We start from the raw sequence: 15,688 nt of genomic DNA on the forward strand, positions 1-15,688 counted from the left end.
TTACTGGCATGTGACATAGCATGGTTTACAGAATTAGATCAGAGAGCCATGTTTCAGTGGGCTTTGATGGACTATCTTCCAGGAAAAATTTATTTCAAGTAAGGACCAAAGCCCCCTTTCTCCCTGGATGATAGTCCATCAAGAGGGATATAACCAAACAGTTTCTAGAGCAGGAGGGTAAATGTGGCTCAGGACATAACTGCATGTTGCAGAACACGTCAACCAAATGCAACTTTGGCCGAGTCATAAGCATCCATCTTATAGCGCATTGCAAATGTATTGGGAGAGGACCAGGCCGCCTCCCGGCAAATCACCAAAGTGAAGAATTAACAGAGAACACAGCCGTGATTGCAGCTGACCACATTGAATGTACCGTTACATTTTTGGGCACAGGTATCTTTAAAACATCATAAGCTAATTTGATACAAGTTCAAACCGACAAGATAAGGTGGAGTTAGATACTCTTTTGCCCAAATAAGCAGGGTGAAAAGAGACAAACAGTGATTCAGTAAGTCTGAAGGCCTTAGTTCGATTTATGTAGACCTTCAATGCCCTTCTAACGTTGAGGAAATGCCAAGCCTTCTCCTATGGATGGACTGGCTTCGCACAAAAGGATGGCAAAATGAACTCTTGTTGAAGATGGAAAAGAGAATTCACTTTTGGCACAAATGCAGGACCCAACCTCAAGGTGACCCTGTCCTCATGAAAAACACATAGATGTTTAGCTACTGATAACGCATTCATCTCCAAGATGCATCTGGCAGATAAAATTGCCACCAGAAAAAGTACCTTGAAGGACAAGAGGTGAAGCAAAACGGTGCTAAGTGGTTCAAAGGGTGGTTTCTGAAGCACAGCTAGAACTGTTTGAAGACTCCATGAGAGATATCTGTGAACTGTGGGTGGGCAGAGAGCCACTGCCCCTCTGAGGAAATGCTTAATTCATGGCTGAGAACCCATTACTCCTAGGGAGCACAGAGACAGAACCGACAATAGGGCAGAAACGTGACGCTGCAGGGTGTTGACTTTCAAGCCCATGCTGAGTCCATTCTGTAAAAAGCTAAGTATGTCTGAGACCAAGGCCTTGGTTAGACAGATGTTCCTTCACAGACTCCAGGTAACAAAGCTACACCATGTGGAGCTGTATAGCCATTTGTAGATGGACAAAGCTAAAACAGTAGATAATACCTCCTGTGACAAGCCTGCTGCAGTTAGGCAGCGCCACTCAGCCAGGTTGTCAGCTTCAGCCAGGCCGGGTCCGGATGATGAATCAGCCTTTGTGTCAAGAAATCTGGCTGAAATGGGAGTTTCCAAGGCACCTCGGAAGAGAGGCAAAGCAGTTCCAAAAACCACAGATGTTGTGGCCAGAATGGAGCTATCAGAACTACTTCTGCATGCTCTTCCCTCAATTTCCTCAGGGTGTGTGCTATCAGAGGAATTGGACGGAAAGCGTACAACTCCAGGGGCCAGCTGGCTGATAGAGCATCTAGTGCCTCTACATGAATTGACCGATAGCAGGCAAAGAACCACGGAAGCTGGCAATTGACCGGAGAGGCGAAGAGGTCCAGGCTCAGCTTCCTGAACCTGTTCTGAACCAGGGTGAACACAGGAGATGAAGCATCCATTCCCCAGCCTGAATATGCTGATGACTCAGCCAGTCCACAGTAAGATTGCTGTCTCCACTTAGGTGCTCTGCTGACACCAAGCCTATGTGACGCTCTGCCCAAGAGAAGAGTAGAGCGGCCTCATACTGGAGACTCTGAACACATCTCCCCTTGTTTGTTGATGTGAGCTTTCATGAAAACATTGTCGGTACAAAGTAGAATGTGGTGAAGATTGAGAATCGGAGCAAACTGCTGAATTGCTAGGCTTGCCGCCCTGAGTTCCAACCAGTTGATGCTGTGACGTACCTCTGCTACTGACCATTGTCCCTGGACGACCATGGAGAGGCAATGCATGCCCCATCCCGACTGGCATCTGTGGTAATCACAGCACTGGGCGGATCTCAGAAACGAATGCCTTTCTGAAGGTTGGGGGAGGCTGTCCACCATCTGAACAAGTTTCTCAGGTGAGTGGAAATGTAGTGCCAACAGTGTCTGCAGGCCATGATGTTCTGCTGATAGGGAAGTAGGAACTGTTACGATTGCTTGGCTAACCCCATTTTGGTTCAGGTGGAACCCAGGAGGTGCAAGGCCAGGAACTATACTCCCACCCCCACTCTCACACACACACACACGATGGTATGGCTGGTTATGCGTTCCAGAGGTTTTATGCGAAGAATAACAAGGGCAGCGTTAAGAAACACAATTAACCAAAAACTACTGCATAAATGTTATCTTCTTCTTTGGCAGACTTCCCTCACTCACAGTAGAATCCTCCATTGTTCGTTAAAAGGAGCCTTAGTTTTTCAACGTCAGTAAGAAACTCTCACGCAGACACACACACACAAAATCAGCAGATTCCCAGACCCCTCCTTTGCAGGAGGGGGAGAGAGGAAAAAGTCTTTTTAAAACGAGGCTTGAATCTAGAGAAAGAAAAGAAGGGGGGCAAAGGGTCATCAGAGCTCCAACAAACATCGCTCGCAAAGCAGGACTGCAGGAACTGAACCAGGAAGGGATTCTGAGCCTCGGCCCAAGCCTGGAGGCAATCAGATTCCTTCCTAACTTCGGTTCAGAGCTTATCCACATCACTTCAGTTATTTCAACAGCTCACTCGTGGGCCTTTCTCTCTTATCTGTCACTCTTTATAATAATAGGGTCCTTTGATCTCTTTAGTTTAAAGTTATGAATGTGTTAGGATATTAATGATTAATGCTCCACGCACCCAAGTAATTCTGTAATGCTATTCTACTCTTTCTCTCAATAAAAGAAAGCTTTGCTTTATTTTGGTTTGGACCTGCATTTCTTGGGTTAAATATATGTATACACCATTTAGGCACATTTCAGGGCAAAGTGCTTGTTCTTATCCCTAGCAAAAGATCCCCCTCCTCTCAAGGAGGTGTGCTTTATGGGACATGGGGGTGGCAAGTTCACACACTCAGGTTCCCAACGGCACATGTTGTAAAAGGAACCACTGCAGTGGACGGGAGTGATGATGTGCCCACAGGACAATCTGGATCGTACAGATGAAAAGATCCAGAGCATTGGCCAAGAATATGAGATCCACTGAATCCATGCTGAATAGATTCCTTGCGACCCCCTGCAGATTCTCTACCCGCTCTGGTGACAGAAGGATCATGGCTGTCCAAATGTCGAGAACTGCCCCCGCATGTTGGAGCCGTTGGGTGGGGACCAGGTGACTTTGGGCGCAATTGATCAGGAACTCATGGGATGTTAAGACCTGCAGGGGGAGGCAAATGTCCTGCTTCGCTTGAGAAAGGCTCTCTGCCCATATTAAGAGGTCGTCATGGTAAGGGTAAAGGTGGACACCTTGGCAACAAAGATAGGACACCAGGGCAATCATCACCTTGGTGAAAACTCAAGGAGTGGATAAGAGGCCAAAGGGCATTGCCCGGTATGGATAGTGATGGCGTCTGTAGGAGAAGCGGAGGTACCTCCTGTGTCGTGGGTGAACAGGGATATGCAGATAGGCCTCCTGAAGATCTATTGATGCCAGATAATTGTTGCGGTGGAGGGCCTCCCTGATGGATGAGATGGACTCCATCCTGAACCTTAAGTACCAGACAAACTGGTTCAGGAACTTCAAGTCTAAGATGGCTCCACATTGTTTTGTCATGTTTTGTCACGACAAAGAAGATGGAGTAGAGACCTGAGAATAATAATTCAGCAGGCACCTCCTCTTTTGCCTGTATCTGGAAGAGATGTTGAATGGCCCCTGTCAGCACCCGCCATTTCTGGGGGCAGCTCGCAACGGGGGAAGGCACAAAGTGATGTGGAGGAACGCTTTCCAATTCTATTGTGTAGCCTTCCTGAATGGCGTCCAATACCCACCATTCTGTACTTAACATAAGAACATAAGAAGAGCCTGCTGGATCAGGCCAGTGGCCCATCTAGTCCAGCATCCTGTTCTCACAGTGGCCAACCAGGTGCCTGGGGGAAGCCCGCAAGCAGGACCCGAGTGCAAGAACACTCTCCCCTCCTGAGGCTTCCGGCAACTGGTTTCCAGAAGCATGCTGCCTCAGCCTAGGGTGGCACAGCACAGCCATCACGGCTAGTAGCCATTGATAGCCCTGTCCTCCATGAATTTGTCTAATCTTCTTTTAAAGCCATCCAAGCTGGTGGCCATTACTGCATCTTGTGGGAGCAAATTCCATAGTTTAACTATGCGCTGAGTAAAGAAGTACTTCCTTTTGTCTGTCCTGAATCTTCCAACATTCAGCTTCTTTGAATGTCCACGAGTTCTAGTATTATGAGAGAGGGAGAAGAACTTTTCTCTATCCACTTTCTCAATGCCATGCATAATTTTATACACTTCTATCATGTCTCCTCTGACCCGCCTTTTCTCTAAACTAAAAAGCCCCAAATGCTGCAACCTTTCCTCGTAAGGGAGTCGCTCCATCCCCTTGATCATTCTGGTTGCCCTCTTCTGAACCTTTTCCAACTCTATAATATCCTTTTTGAGATGAGGCGACCAGAACTGTAGACAGTATTCCAAATGCGGCCGCACCATAGATTTATACAACGGCATTATGATATCGGCTGTTTTATTTTCAATACCTTTCCTAATTATTGCTAGCATGGAATTTGCCTTTTTCACAGCTGCCGCACACTGGGTCGACATTTTCATCGTGCTGTCCACTACAACCCCGAGGTCTCTCTCCTGGTCAGTCACCGCCAGTTCAGACCCCATGAGCGTATATTGCTCCAATATGCATAATTTTACACTTGTTTATATTGAATTGCATTTGCCATTTTTCTGCCCATTCACTCAGTTTGGAGAGATCTTTTTGGAGCTCTTCACAATCCCTTTTTGTTTTAACAACCCTGAACAATTTAGTGTCGTCAGCAAACTTGGCCACTTCACTGCTCACTCCTAATTCTAGGTCATTAATGAACAAGTTGAAAAGTACAGGTCCCAATACCGATCCTTGAGGGACTCCACTTTCTACAGCCCTCCATTGGGAAAACTGTCCGTTTATTCCTACTCTCTGCTTTCTGCTTCTTAACCAATTCCTTATCCACAAGAGGACCTCTCCTCTTATTCCATGACTGCTAAGCTTCCTCAGAAGCCTTTGGTGAGGTACCTTGTCAAACGCTTTTTGAAAGTCTAAGTACACTATGTCCACTGGATCACCTCTATCTGTATGCTTGTTGACACTCTCAAAGAATTCTAGTAGGTTACTGAGACAGGACTTTCCCTTGCAGAAGCCATGCTGGCTCTGCTTCAGCAAGGCTTGTTCTTCTATGGGCTTAGTTAATCTAGCTTTAATAATACTTTCTACCAGTTTTCCAGGGACAGAAGTTAAGCTAACTGGCCTGTAATTTCCAGGATCCCCTCTGGATCCCTTTTTGAAGATTGGCGTTACATTTGCCACTTTCCAGTCCTCAGGCACGGAGGAGGACCCGAGGGACAAGTTACATATTTTAGTTAGCAGATCAGCAATTTCACATTTGAGTTCTTTGAGAACTCTCGGGTGGATGCCATCCGGGCCCGGTGATTTGTCAGTTTTTATATTGTCCATTAAGCCTAGAACTTCCTCTCTCGTTACCACTATTTGTCTCAGTTCCTCAGAATCCCTTCCTGCAAATGTTAGTTCAGGTTCAGGGATCTGCCCTATATCTTCCACTGTGAAGATAGATGCAAAGAATTCATTTAGCTTCTCTGCAATCTCCTTATCGTTCTTTAGTACACCTTTGACTCCCTTATCATCCAAGGGTCCAATCGCCTCCCTACATGTTCTCCTGCTTTGAATGTATTTATAGAATTTTTTGATGTTGGTTTTTATGTTCTTAGCAATGTGCTCCTCAAATTTTTTGTTAGCATCCCTTATTGTCTTCTTGCATTTCTTTTGCCAGAGTTTGTGTTCTTTTTTATTTTCTTCATTTGGACAAGACTTCCATTTTCTGAAGGAAGACTTTTTGCCTCTAAGAGCTTCCTTGACTTTGCTCGTTAACCATGCTGGCATCTTCTTGGCCTTGGCGGTACCTTTTCTGATCTGCGGTATGCACTCCAGTTGAGCTTCTAATATAGTGTTTTTAAACAACTTCCAAGCATTTTCGAGTGATGTGGCCCTCTGGACTTTGTTTTTCAGCTTTCTTTTTACCAATCCCCTCATTTTTGTGAAGTTTCCTCTTTTGAAGTCAAATGTGACCGTGTTGGATTTTCTTGGCAATTGGCCATTTACATGTATGTTTAATTTAATAGCACTGTGGTCACTGCTCCCAATCGGTTCAACAACACTTATCATCTCGCACCAGGTCCCGGTCTCCACTGAGGATTAAGTCCAGGGTTGCCATCCCTCTGGTCGGTTCCATGGCCAACTGGTCTAGGGAATAGTCATTTAGAATATCTAGAAACTTTGCTTCTTTGTCATGACTGGAACACATATGCGGCCAGTCTATGTCCGGGTAGTTGAAGTCACCCATTACTACCACATTTCCTAGTTTGGATGCTTCCTCAATTTCATATCTCATCTCAAGGTCTCCCTGAGCATTTTGATCTGGGGGACGATAGATCGTTCCCAGTATTAAGTCCCTCCTGGGGCATGGTATCACCACCCACAACGATTCTGTGGAGGAGTCCGCCTCTTTTGGGGTTTCCAGCTTGCTGGATTCAATGCCTTCTTTCACGTATAGAGCGACTCCGCCACCAATACGTCCTTCCCTGTCCTTCTGATATAGTTTATATCCAGGGATAACCGTATCCCACTGGTTTTCTCCATTCCACCAGGTCTCCGTTATGCTCACTATATCAATGCTGTCCTCTAAGACCAAGCACTCCAGTTCTCCCATCTTGGTTCAGAGGCTCCTAGCATTAGCGTACAGGCACTTGTAAGCAGTGTCTCTCTTCAAGTGTCTTTGGCACTTGTGGTTTGGCCTGTGGTAATTTTGCTCTTCTGAATTTATATCCTGTGCCCCTGCTCTCACAATGCCTACTTCTAGGCCTACCCCTTTTAAAATTTCATCATTTCTTTGGTTTTTATCCCAGGGGGGAGGTTTATTCTGAACCGGACCTTTCTCAGCTCCTGTCGGGTTTCCCCCCTCAGTCAGTTTAAAAGCTGCTCTGCTACCTTTTTAATTTTAAGTGCCAGCAGTCTGGTTCCATTCTGGTTCAAGTGGAGCCCGTCCCTTTTGTACAGGCCCGGCTTGTCCCAAAATGTTCCCCAGTGCCTAATAAATCTAAACCCTTCCACCCGACACCATCATCTCATCCACGCATTGAGACTGCAAAGCTGGGCCTGTCTGGCTGGTCCTGCGTGTGGAACCGGTAGCATTTCAGAGAAAGCCACCTTGGAGGTCCTGGCTTTCAGCATCCTACCTAGCAACCTAAATTTTGCTTCCAGGACCTCACGGCTGCATTTCCCCATGTCGTTGGTGCCAACGTGCACCATGACCACTGACTCCTCCCCAGCACTGTCTACCAAACTATCTAAACGACGGGCGATATCCGCAACCTTCGCACCAGGCAGGCAAAACACCTTGCGGTCTACACGCCCATCACACACCCCACTGTCTATGTTCCTAATGATTGAATCACCCACTACAAGGATCCCTCCACCCCCTGCAGATATATCCTCGGCACGAGAGAATAGCTGCTCATCCCCCAAGAAATGGGTCCCTTCTAAGGGATCGTTTCCCTCTTCCTCAGCTGGATGCTCTCCTTCCCCGAGACCATCGTTCTCCATGATAGCAGGAGAGCTATCATCGTTGGAGTGGGACACAGCTATAACGTCCCTGAAGGCCTCCTCCACACACCTCTCTGCCTCTCTCAGCTTTTCCAGGTCTGCCTGGAAAACTTATATGAGACCAGATCCGAAAAAACAGTAGAAGTCGAGCCCCCACTGAAGGGACGTCAACATTAATACTAGTGAGAAAGTTGTTGAGACCTGCTGTCCTTAGACCCTGAAGAGGTGGAGGAGAACTTGCTTCTGGCATATGAATTGGGTTTTCTGGGAAAACGATTTCAAGACCAGTGGGGCTTCCTAGGTTTGTAATCACATCTTCTCTCTGACAACTGATTGGTACAAAAGGACTGGAAGGGTTCTTCTGGTCTGTGACTGTAATAAACAATTCATGGAAGGGCTGAAAAGGTGACTGGTAGGGAGCATAGCAGCGAAAGGATCTGTGCTCATCCCAGCACAAAGTAGCCAAGAACAGTTTGCACTTTTCCTTAGGGTCCACCAGGACCTCCTGGATGGCCTGCTCCCCAAACAACTTCTATGTACTGGGTGGTAGACAGATTAACCCATGCTCCTGAGTTGGTGTCCCAGTGGCACAGCCACAAGGTGCATCTTGCAACGATCTGTGCAGCAATGGACCTTGCACAGAACTGGACTGCATCCAGAGTGGCATCTGCAAAAAATGCCACTGCCCTGTAAAGCTTGAGAATTGTTTTGCGGACTCTGTTGAGATCCCTATTGAGGTCCTGAGGTGAAGGATCCAGCAGATCATTCAGCCAAGCCAAGGAGGCCTGTGAAAAGATAGATGCCATGCAAGAAGCCCTGACAGCAAGGGCAGCTGCCTCCTTAGTCTTGCAGAGAGGAAAGTTTAATAGTTGCTCCAACACATCCTTGAACTGCGCATCTGCCTCCTTGGGCAACAGGGAACGAGAAACTAAGGCTGATATGAGACCATCTACACTGGGAACTTTGAGTAGGTCCATGAAGGCCAGTTCCTACAAGTAGAAGCATGTGGTCAGAGCAGGCACACGCCTAGTCTGGAGGGGAACTTGCCATTCAGACTGAGCTACTGCTTTAAAGGCTTCAGGAACCAGAATAGTAACCACGGTGGCCTTAGGAGCCTTCAAAACAGATGCTCCCTTTGAAGGGGCCAGAGGTGGATCTGGTGATGGAGAACTGAGCCTGCACAGGAGAGGCAAAAAATGGTCCGCATGAAACAACCTGTGTGAAGTAGAATTGGTTGAGGATGAAGCTTCTGCCATCCCTGAGCCTGCACTCCACTCCTCATCATCACCTTCGGGGTCCACAAATGGGTCAAAGAGATATCTGGGTGGAACACTGGCTAGATGGCCCCTGGAGGCTGCAAAAGGATCTGGAGATGGTAAGTCCTTGTCCTCTGAAGAATGCCACCCCACTCTCTGGGCAGTAAATGATTGGAAGCCCCAAAGTCTGACGAAGGCTGTTGGGTCCCTTGATTCGCGGCCACCCTTTGATTAGTGGCTGGCCCTGTAGCTGTTCTAGTAGTTGATTCTGTAAATGCAGATGTCAGGTTGGCAGGGGCTGTGCTGAAGCAGGAGTCAGGAGTTCAGTGGACAAGGCCCCAATGAGAGCTTTTTGGATATGAGACAGGGTCTTGGGCATTAGCCAGAAGGGTACAAAGCTCTTAAGGTTGACCCCCCCCAACCCCTGGGGCATGGGGTTGCTGGGAAGAATATGGGGTCTGTGCTTGGAGACCGTAAAGCCTTCAAATTCCTCCTCTGATAAAATAGTAGGAGAATCAAATAGAGGTATGAGCTGTGGTATGCGCATCCTCTGATAAGGACTCCTGAATTAACTCCCTGGCATGGGTAGAACCTTTTGACTTTTGGCGCTGGTGGCGGGAGACATGTGCTGGTTTAGAGGTGGCCGTTGGAGGAGTAGCTTCTGCCATGCCAATGGGCTGTTAACCATAAACATCTGGGCAGCAGCAGTTCCACTTGTTGAAGGCCCTGACACAGCAGCCGCTTTCTTTTTGGCAGGTCCTGCTGAGGGAGGCGCGTTTAAAATGGTGGCAGAGTTCTTTTTAGCAGGCTCGGCTGAAGCAGCCAAGGAAAATGGCAGGCGTTGCATTGCTGACTGAGTTCGCTAGGATGGCTGTCTCATTTACATCTGCTGTAGTGGAGGAAGCAGCCCCATGCTTGGATTTTTTTAGTGCCTTATGCGGCACTGGGCACTGGACACACAAGCAACCCCCTGTCCACTGCCGCTGCCGATGTTATGCTGGCTGTGGTGGGGTCATGCGCCTACTTCAGCAGAAGACTAGTGGCCTCCATGTCATTCAACTCACGCAAACTAGCCTTTCTGGGGTGCAGAGGAGAATTGAAGGTAAGCTGGGAAAGCGTTGGACCTGTTCAGTGTTTGCTTCCTGCAGTGGGCTCTAATTTGGCCCGGTAGGTAAACCACCCCCTCTCCTGCTCCGAGAGACCCAGGTGGAGGGGAAGAAGAAAAGACAGGGATGGAGAAAGGCAATTAAAAAAATAAGGAAGAGACTCACTACCCTGGGATAGCAGTACACATGGGATAGTGCTACTCAAAAGAAAGTGGGGATCTGAGGCAGAAAAATTCAGAGAGTAGGAAAAGAACAACTGCCTAGGATGCTGAGGCAGTTGTTCCCTTTAAAACAATTATCAGCAGATGCAAACACATATCTCCTTTGAAATGTGAGGTCTGGCTTTCTTTGACATTCAATGGGGTGGGAAACTTCTGGCCAGTGGATCAATCTTGGCCCGCCAGGGGGTCCAATTTGGCCTGCCAGGGAGTCCAAAAGTCCATTTTCCCCAAACCACAGCCACCTGCCTTTTTGGCAAAGATTAGATCCTTACATGGTGGCAAAAAAAAGACAACAGAGTAGGTGCCAGGTGAGCCTCCCTAGGCAGAATGTCCCAAAGGGAAAAAAGGGAGTGTAACAACCAAGAAGGTCACCATCTGACTCTCTTCAAATGAGAGGCACCCAGAGAAGGACCTCTAAAGATGATCAAAGTGCAGGCAGGCTCATGGTGGAGCCAGTTTAAAGAAGTTTGCAAGTACCAAACTCTGTGTCACTTGAAAAGTAAGTATGCGCACTTTCAATTGTACTCAGAAGCAGGCTTGGAGTCGGTGAGGCTGTTCAAGCACTGGACAGACAGATCTGCACTGACTGCTCCCAGTCAGCAGCCTAGGAACTATGTTCTGAACTAACTGCATTTCTGAATAGTCTCCAACGGAAGCTCTATGTACATCACATTGTAGTAATCTAACCTATATGTTACCATACCATGGTTAAGGTAGCATATAGCATTTAGCTGCTCATTTCCCAGGCTGTAGTAGCCAAAATTCACCCCAAAAACCAAGTCCAAATAGTGCTCGGAATACATCCATAAACTGAACTATTACAACTGTGGCATCCAGGTCACAAAAAATGCAAGTGATGTCACAGCAGCCCTCTACAGGTTCCTTTGCATCTTCTGATGTAGTTGGGGAAAGCCTCAAACCACTTGAAAGCTCTGAAACCTCACCGGGTACAATGGTGATACAGACTTTAGTTTCTTCACCATCCTACCAATAGAGTAAGCTCAATAAGTATGGCAAAGTGGTTAGCAGCCTTTCCCAACCAGTGTGCCTCCAGATGTTGTTGGACCACAATTCCCATCTTTCCTGACAATTGGCAATGCTGCCTGAGGCTGATGGGAGTTGTGGTCCAACAACATCTGGAGGCACACTGGTTGGGAAAGGCTGGGTTAGAGTGTTGGACAATGGCCTGGGAGATGAGGGTTCAAATCTCCACTCAGCCATGAAGCTCACTGGGTGACCTTGGGCCAGTCACTACCTCTCAGCTTAACCTACCTCACAGGGGTGTTGTGAGGATAAAATAGAGAGGGGAAGAAACATGTACACCACCATGAGCTCCTTGGAGGAAAAGCGGGATATAAATGCAATAATACATAAATAAAATAAGCTCCCTGTGTTTGATCAGATTCAAACCAAATTTCCACTACTTGTATTCAAGCCATGCTCCACAACCCCCAACTCCTGGAAATCCAAGAAACTGAACAAGCTTTTTCTGATGGGAGCTTAGAAGCCGTAGTGTCTACCACCAAAGTCTTGTCTATAATCTGTAAAGTAACCAGGGCATTGCCAGGAGCACCAGCCATGCCAACTGGAAACTTCCAGAGGATTCTCAGGAATCCCCCAATTAGCCTGCAAGGGCAGAACATTTTAATAGATCTACCACACCTGAATAGCCACTGACAGACAAATCTGAGCTGTAGGAAGGGATCTCACCATGACAAGAGTTAAAATAAAATGCTGAGGCAACCCATAGATGTCAATGAAGCCATGAAGTTCTGAGCTGCCTCAGACAAAGTGACTTTGGCATGGATGTTGATGTCCCCCAAGACTACCATTTTGGAGGACAAGATGAACAAAAATGTGTGATTTTTAAAAATTAAAATCTTACTTTAAAAAATGTAGATAACTTTGTTAATATTAATTGATGTGAATTTAAGCATTCTAGCCCTACAGTTAGATCCCTATTCTGAATTGCTGCCCTCTATACGATACACTGACCACCATGGCCAGGGCCATGCATGACTGGGCCCTTGGGCCTGCCCCAGGCCCGCAGTGCCATAGCCCAACACCCCCCCATACAAGCGGCATGGGGCTAATAAGCCTGCCCATGTGCCCCACCTACCTCTTGTGTCGTGTGAATGAGTGCACAATTAGTGCACATGCCTGCCATCAACCAAGATGGCGATGGGGACATCAGCCCCTTAGGGAAACCCCCACCACCATCAGCATTCATACTGCATTGTGGGAGCTGGGGGATCCTTCTCTGTGACACATGGCAGAGTCGGGTTGCAGGACCTGATGCTCCCATGGATCACTGAATGACAGCACCCTCCCACCCTACAAGCCGACTTCAAATCCTAGGTCCTTTTAAAGTAGTCAGAATTTGTTTTAAACCAGGACCCCTGGTTCAATTGTAACAGTAAGCAGAGATTAAGGGTAGAAACACAGTCACTCTTCTGCAGGATTCAGTGTGCCTTCACCTCTCCAGGCACGCAAAGCTAATCAAACCCTGCCCCTTTTTACTGTAAAACCTGGTGGGGGCAGTTCAAATTCATTTTTTAAATTCAGCTTCAAAGAGATTTCACAACTGACCAGCAAATCAACCCGTTCCCCCTCCAGGTGTGGCTAATAGAAACGCTTTGATCTGGTGACTTGTGTGTTTACAGCCTAAGTCCTCCTCCCAGCAACATAGAAGGATATGGGAGTGAGGAGTGCCTGAGCCTGATGCTTTGCTTGGGCTGGTCCAAGTACGGTCCAAGTACGGCTAAACAGGTGGACACAGTCATTGTGTTAAGGGAGGTCTTTCTATGTAAATGAAGAACCAATTCAATCATTTCTTAAATACAAATATTTACACACAGATGTCTAGAGTTTGGATTAGCATTCCACTTCAAGAAATATATGAAGAAATATCAATGAGAACCTTGATTTAAATCACCCTTTTTTCTTGGCAATTTAAATAATGATCAATCCACCTTCTGGGGGGCACTTAACACCTTTTTATTAAGAATATTTCTAGACCACTTTATCAAAAAATTAAGCATTTTCTGCTTAATTCTAATTAATATAGTTTCTACTTAAAATTATCAAAAAAATCTGATAAAACGCAGTGAAACTTTTGAAAACAAATATAGGTAACTACCCTACATACTTGAACACAACACTAGGCACAGACACTCAAAACTGGGATCCATCTGGATGGGAAGCCAGGAGAAAATGGAATCCCTGCAGATGCACAAGCTCCCCTTTCCCAACCCTGTGTTAATGGTGGTCCAAGACCTGGGTGCAAATGGGGTCTTTTCATCCAATCACTGGCAGCTCATTCCTCTCAGCAGCAATGCAGAGAGCAGGAACTTACATATTGCAAGTGAAAGATTCTTTTCCTACTCTCTGGTTTCCTGGCTGTTATGCTGTGTTTGATAACTATGTTTGCAGACATCTGTTTTCTGTATCAAGTGCATACATAAAACATTTCTGGCATACATCTAGAAGTATGATATGCAAAGCTGCCCTATGACTAACAAATACAATTCAAATGTAAACATTTTAATTAATTTGCACCGCTTTTTGTTTCTTGGCATCCTTGCTTTATAAATGTTTACACAAGGAAAACTGGCCACTTCAGTACCTATGCTATTCATTAACTTGCCTTTTCTATTAGTCTCTCATAAAAGGATTACTCAACAAACAAGTGATTAAGTAAAGAGACTTTTTTTTTTTACTATGCATCACTTACTTGATCTCATTTATGAACTAAATGGCTTCTGGGCTATCCCTTCAAACTTGAAAGTTTACTCAAGCAACAGCACTAACATTTTATTAAAATGCATGAATTTGGTTGGTGCAGTATCAGCATGAAGCTTCACGTGAACTGCTCCAACACAAGTAAATAACAATGGAAATACAACTACTTTCACAGCAGAACCAGCAAGAATGTTGGCAGCTACAAAAATTAAATCTGTTTCCTCAGGTGATACAAATTGTTTTCATTTCCTGCATCTGATTCAGATACAATATCTACATTGGCAAGAACAAAGTGCATTCACATTCACTCCTTTACACTAGCTTTGTAATGAAGACACACATGTTTTAAAGCTCCAGGCATGAAAAATGCCTGTTCTAATAAGTAAGTAAGGTGCAGGCAACTTGCCACACTCAGAAGACGCTGTTGGGAGAGTCAATGAAAAGTCATCTTGCAGTTTCCTATCCTGATGCCTCAACCACACTCCACCAAAGGAAGGCACTCTCCTCCTTCCCCCACGATGTTAGTTTTCCTTTTTACAGGACGCCAAGAGGGGACAGGCGGTTGGGTTGTGCCTGCAACCACCTCCTCCCCAAATTGCCATGCACACCTGCATATACCACAGTGACGCTGCTCTTACCTCACATTGTGTCTCTGACCAGCCACCTCTCCACTTCCACATACAGCCCAACATCATTTCCTTTATTTGAAATTATTTTTATTTGCTTATTTAATAAAAGGATGCATCATTTCCTACCCAACTCCCACTTACAAATTCCCTCCATCTTGGCATATACACCCTATTCATTTATTATCCTACACGTACACCCCATTCCTGCCACTGTCCATGAAGAGCACGCCTAATTCTCTTTTCCAGTGAATCCGTACAACCGGCCCCACACCCGCCTGTCCTGAGTTTAGCCTACAGTACATCCCTTTATCTTCATGTACCGCTTTCAGCCCTTTACAGACCCCACCCCGGGATTAAGCCACCTGCCTTACCCACATCCAGGGACTCCAGTCCACAACCATGCCCCTCCCAACCAGTCGTACCCATCGCGTAACACACCCGCCTCGGCCCAACCAGCGCAAGAACCCCACCCTACCAGCGCTTCCTAAGCCAGCTCGTTTTAATATTATGCCAAACGGTACTCCCGCCTAGAGCGACTCTCGTTGTATCGCCCCCTTAGCGGCCCGCCTGCTTTTCTGCGCGCGAGGCGAGGGACGGCTGGCCGTTCAACGGCCCAGGTGCGGCCGTTCAGGGAACACTCACCATCGCCAAAAAGGCAATAAGGCCGCTGGCTGTCCCAGTGAGGAAGGAACCGTTCGGAAGGTTGACCAACCAGCTGAGATGCGAGACCTCCGCTCGCGCGCGCCACCCACCGACCGAATCGGGGAGAGGGCGAGCAAGTAGTAGGTGGGGTCATCTCTGGGAGAGACACGTGACAGGAGAAAAAGCTTTGAGGATGGGGAACCCAACGGCTTGGGCTAGCGCGCGTGACAAGCGACTCTGAAGGGGAGGAGGGGGAGCCGATATAGAAGCTGGGGTGGGGCCGGGATTGTCG

General features: G+C 46.8%; 1 protein-coding gene across 4 annotated transcripts in view; it reads right to left on the bottom strand.

Moving 5' to 3' along the window:
- The window catches only part of FBXL2 (F-box and leucine rich repeat protein 2), a 53,554-nt gene extending 38,075 nt beyond the window's left edge, over window positions 1-15,479 (bottom strand). For 3 of the 4 annotated variants that reach the window (XR_009758161.1, XM_061586990.1, XM_061586989.1), the window contains exon 1: window positions 15,126-15,189. Coding sequence is in view for 3 of the 4 variants with exons in the window: in XM_061586990.1 (XP_061442974.1) it covers window positions 15,126-15,155 (30 nt within the window). In the remaining variant the exon portion in view is untranslated. Of the gene's footprint in view, window positions 1-15,125; window positions 15,190-15,396 lie in introns of those variants that run through there. The other variant, XM_061586991.1, reaches the window with a different exon arrangement.
- Between the last annotated feature and the right edge of the window lie 209 nt (window positions 15,480-15,688).

This window comes from Rhineura floridana, chromosome 10 (genome assembly GCF_030035675.1).
Source record: "Rhineura floridana isolate rRhiFlo1 chromosome 10, rRhiFlo1.hap2, whole genome shotgun sequence".
NCBI lineage: Eukaryota > Metazoa > Chordata > Lepidosauria > Squamata > Rhineuridae > Rhineura > Rhineura floridana.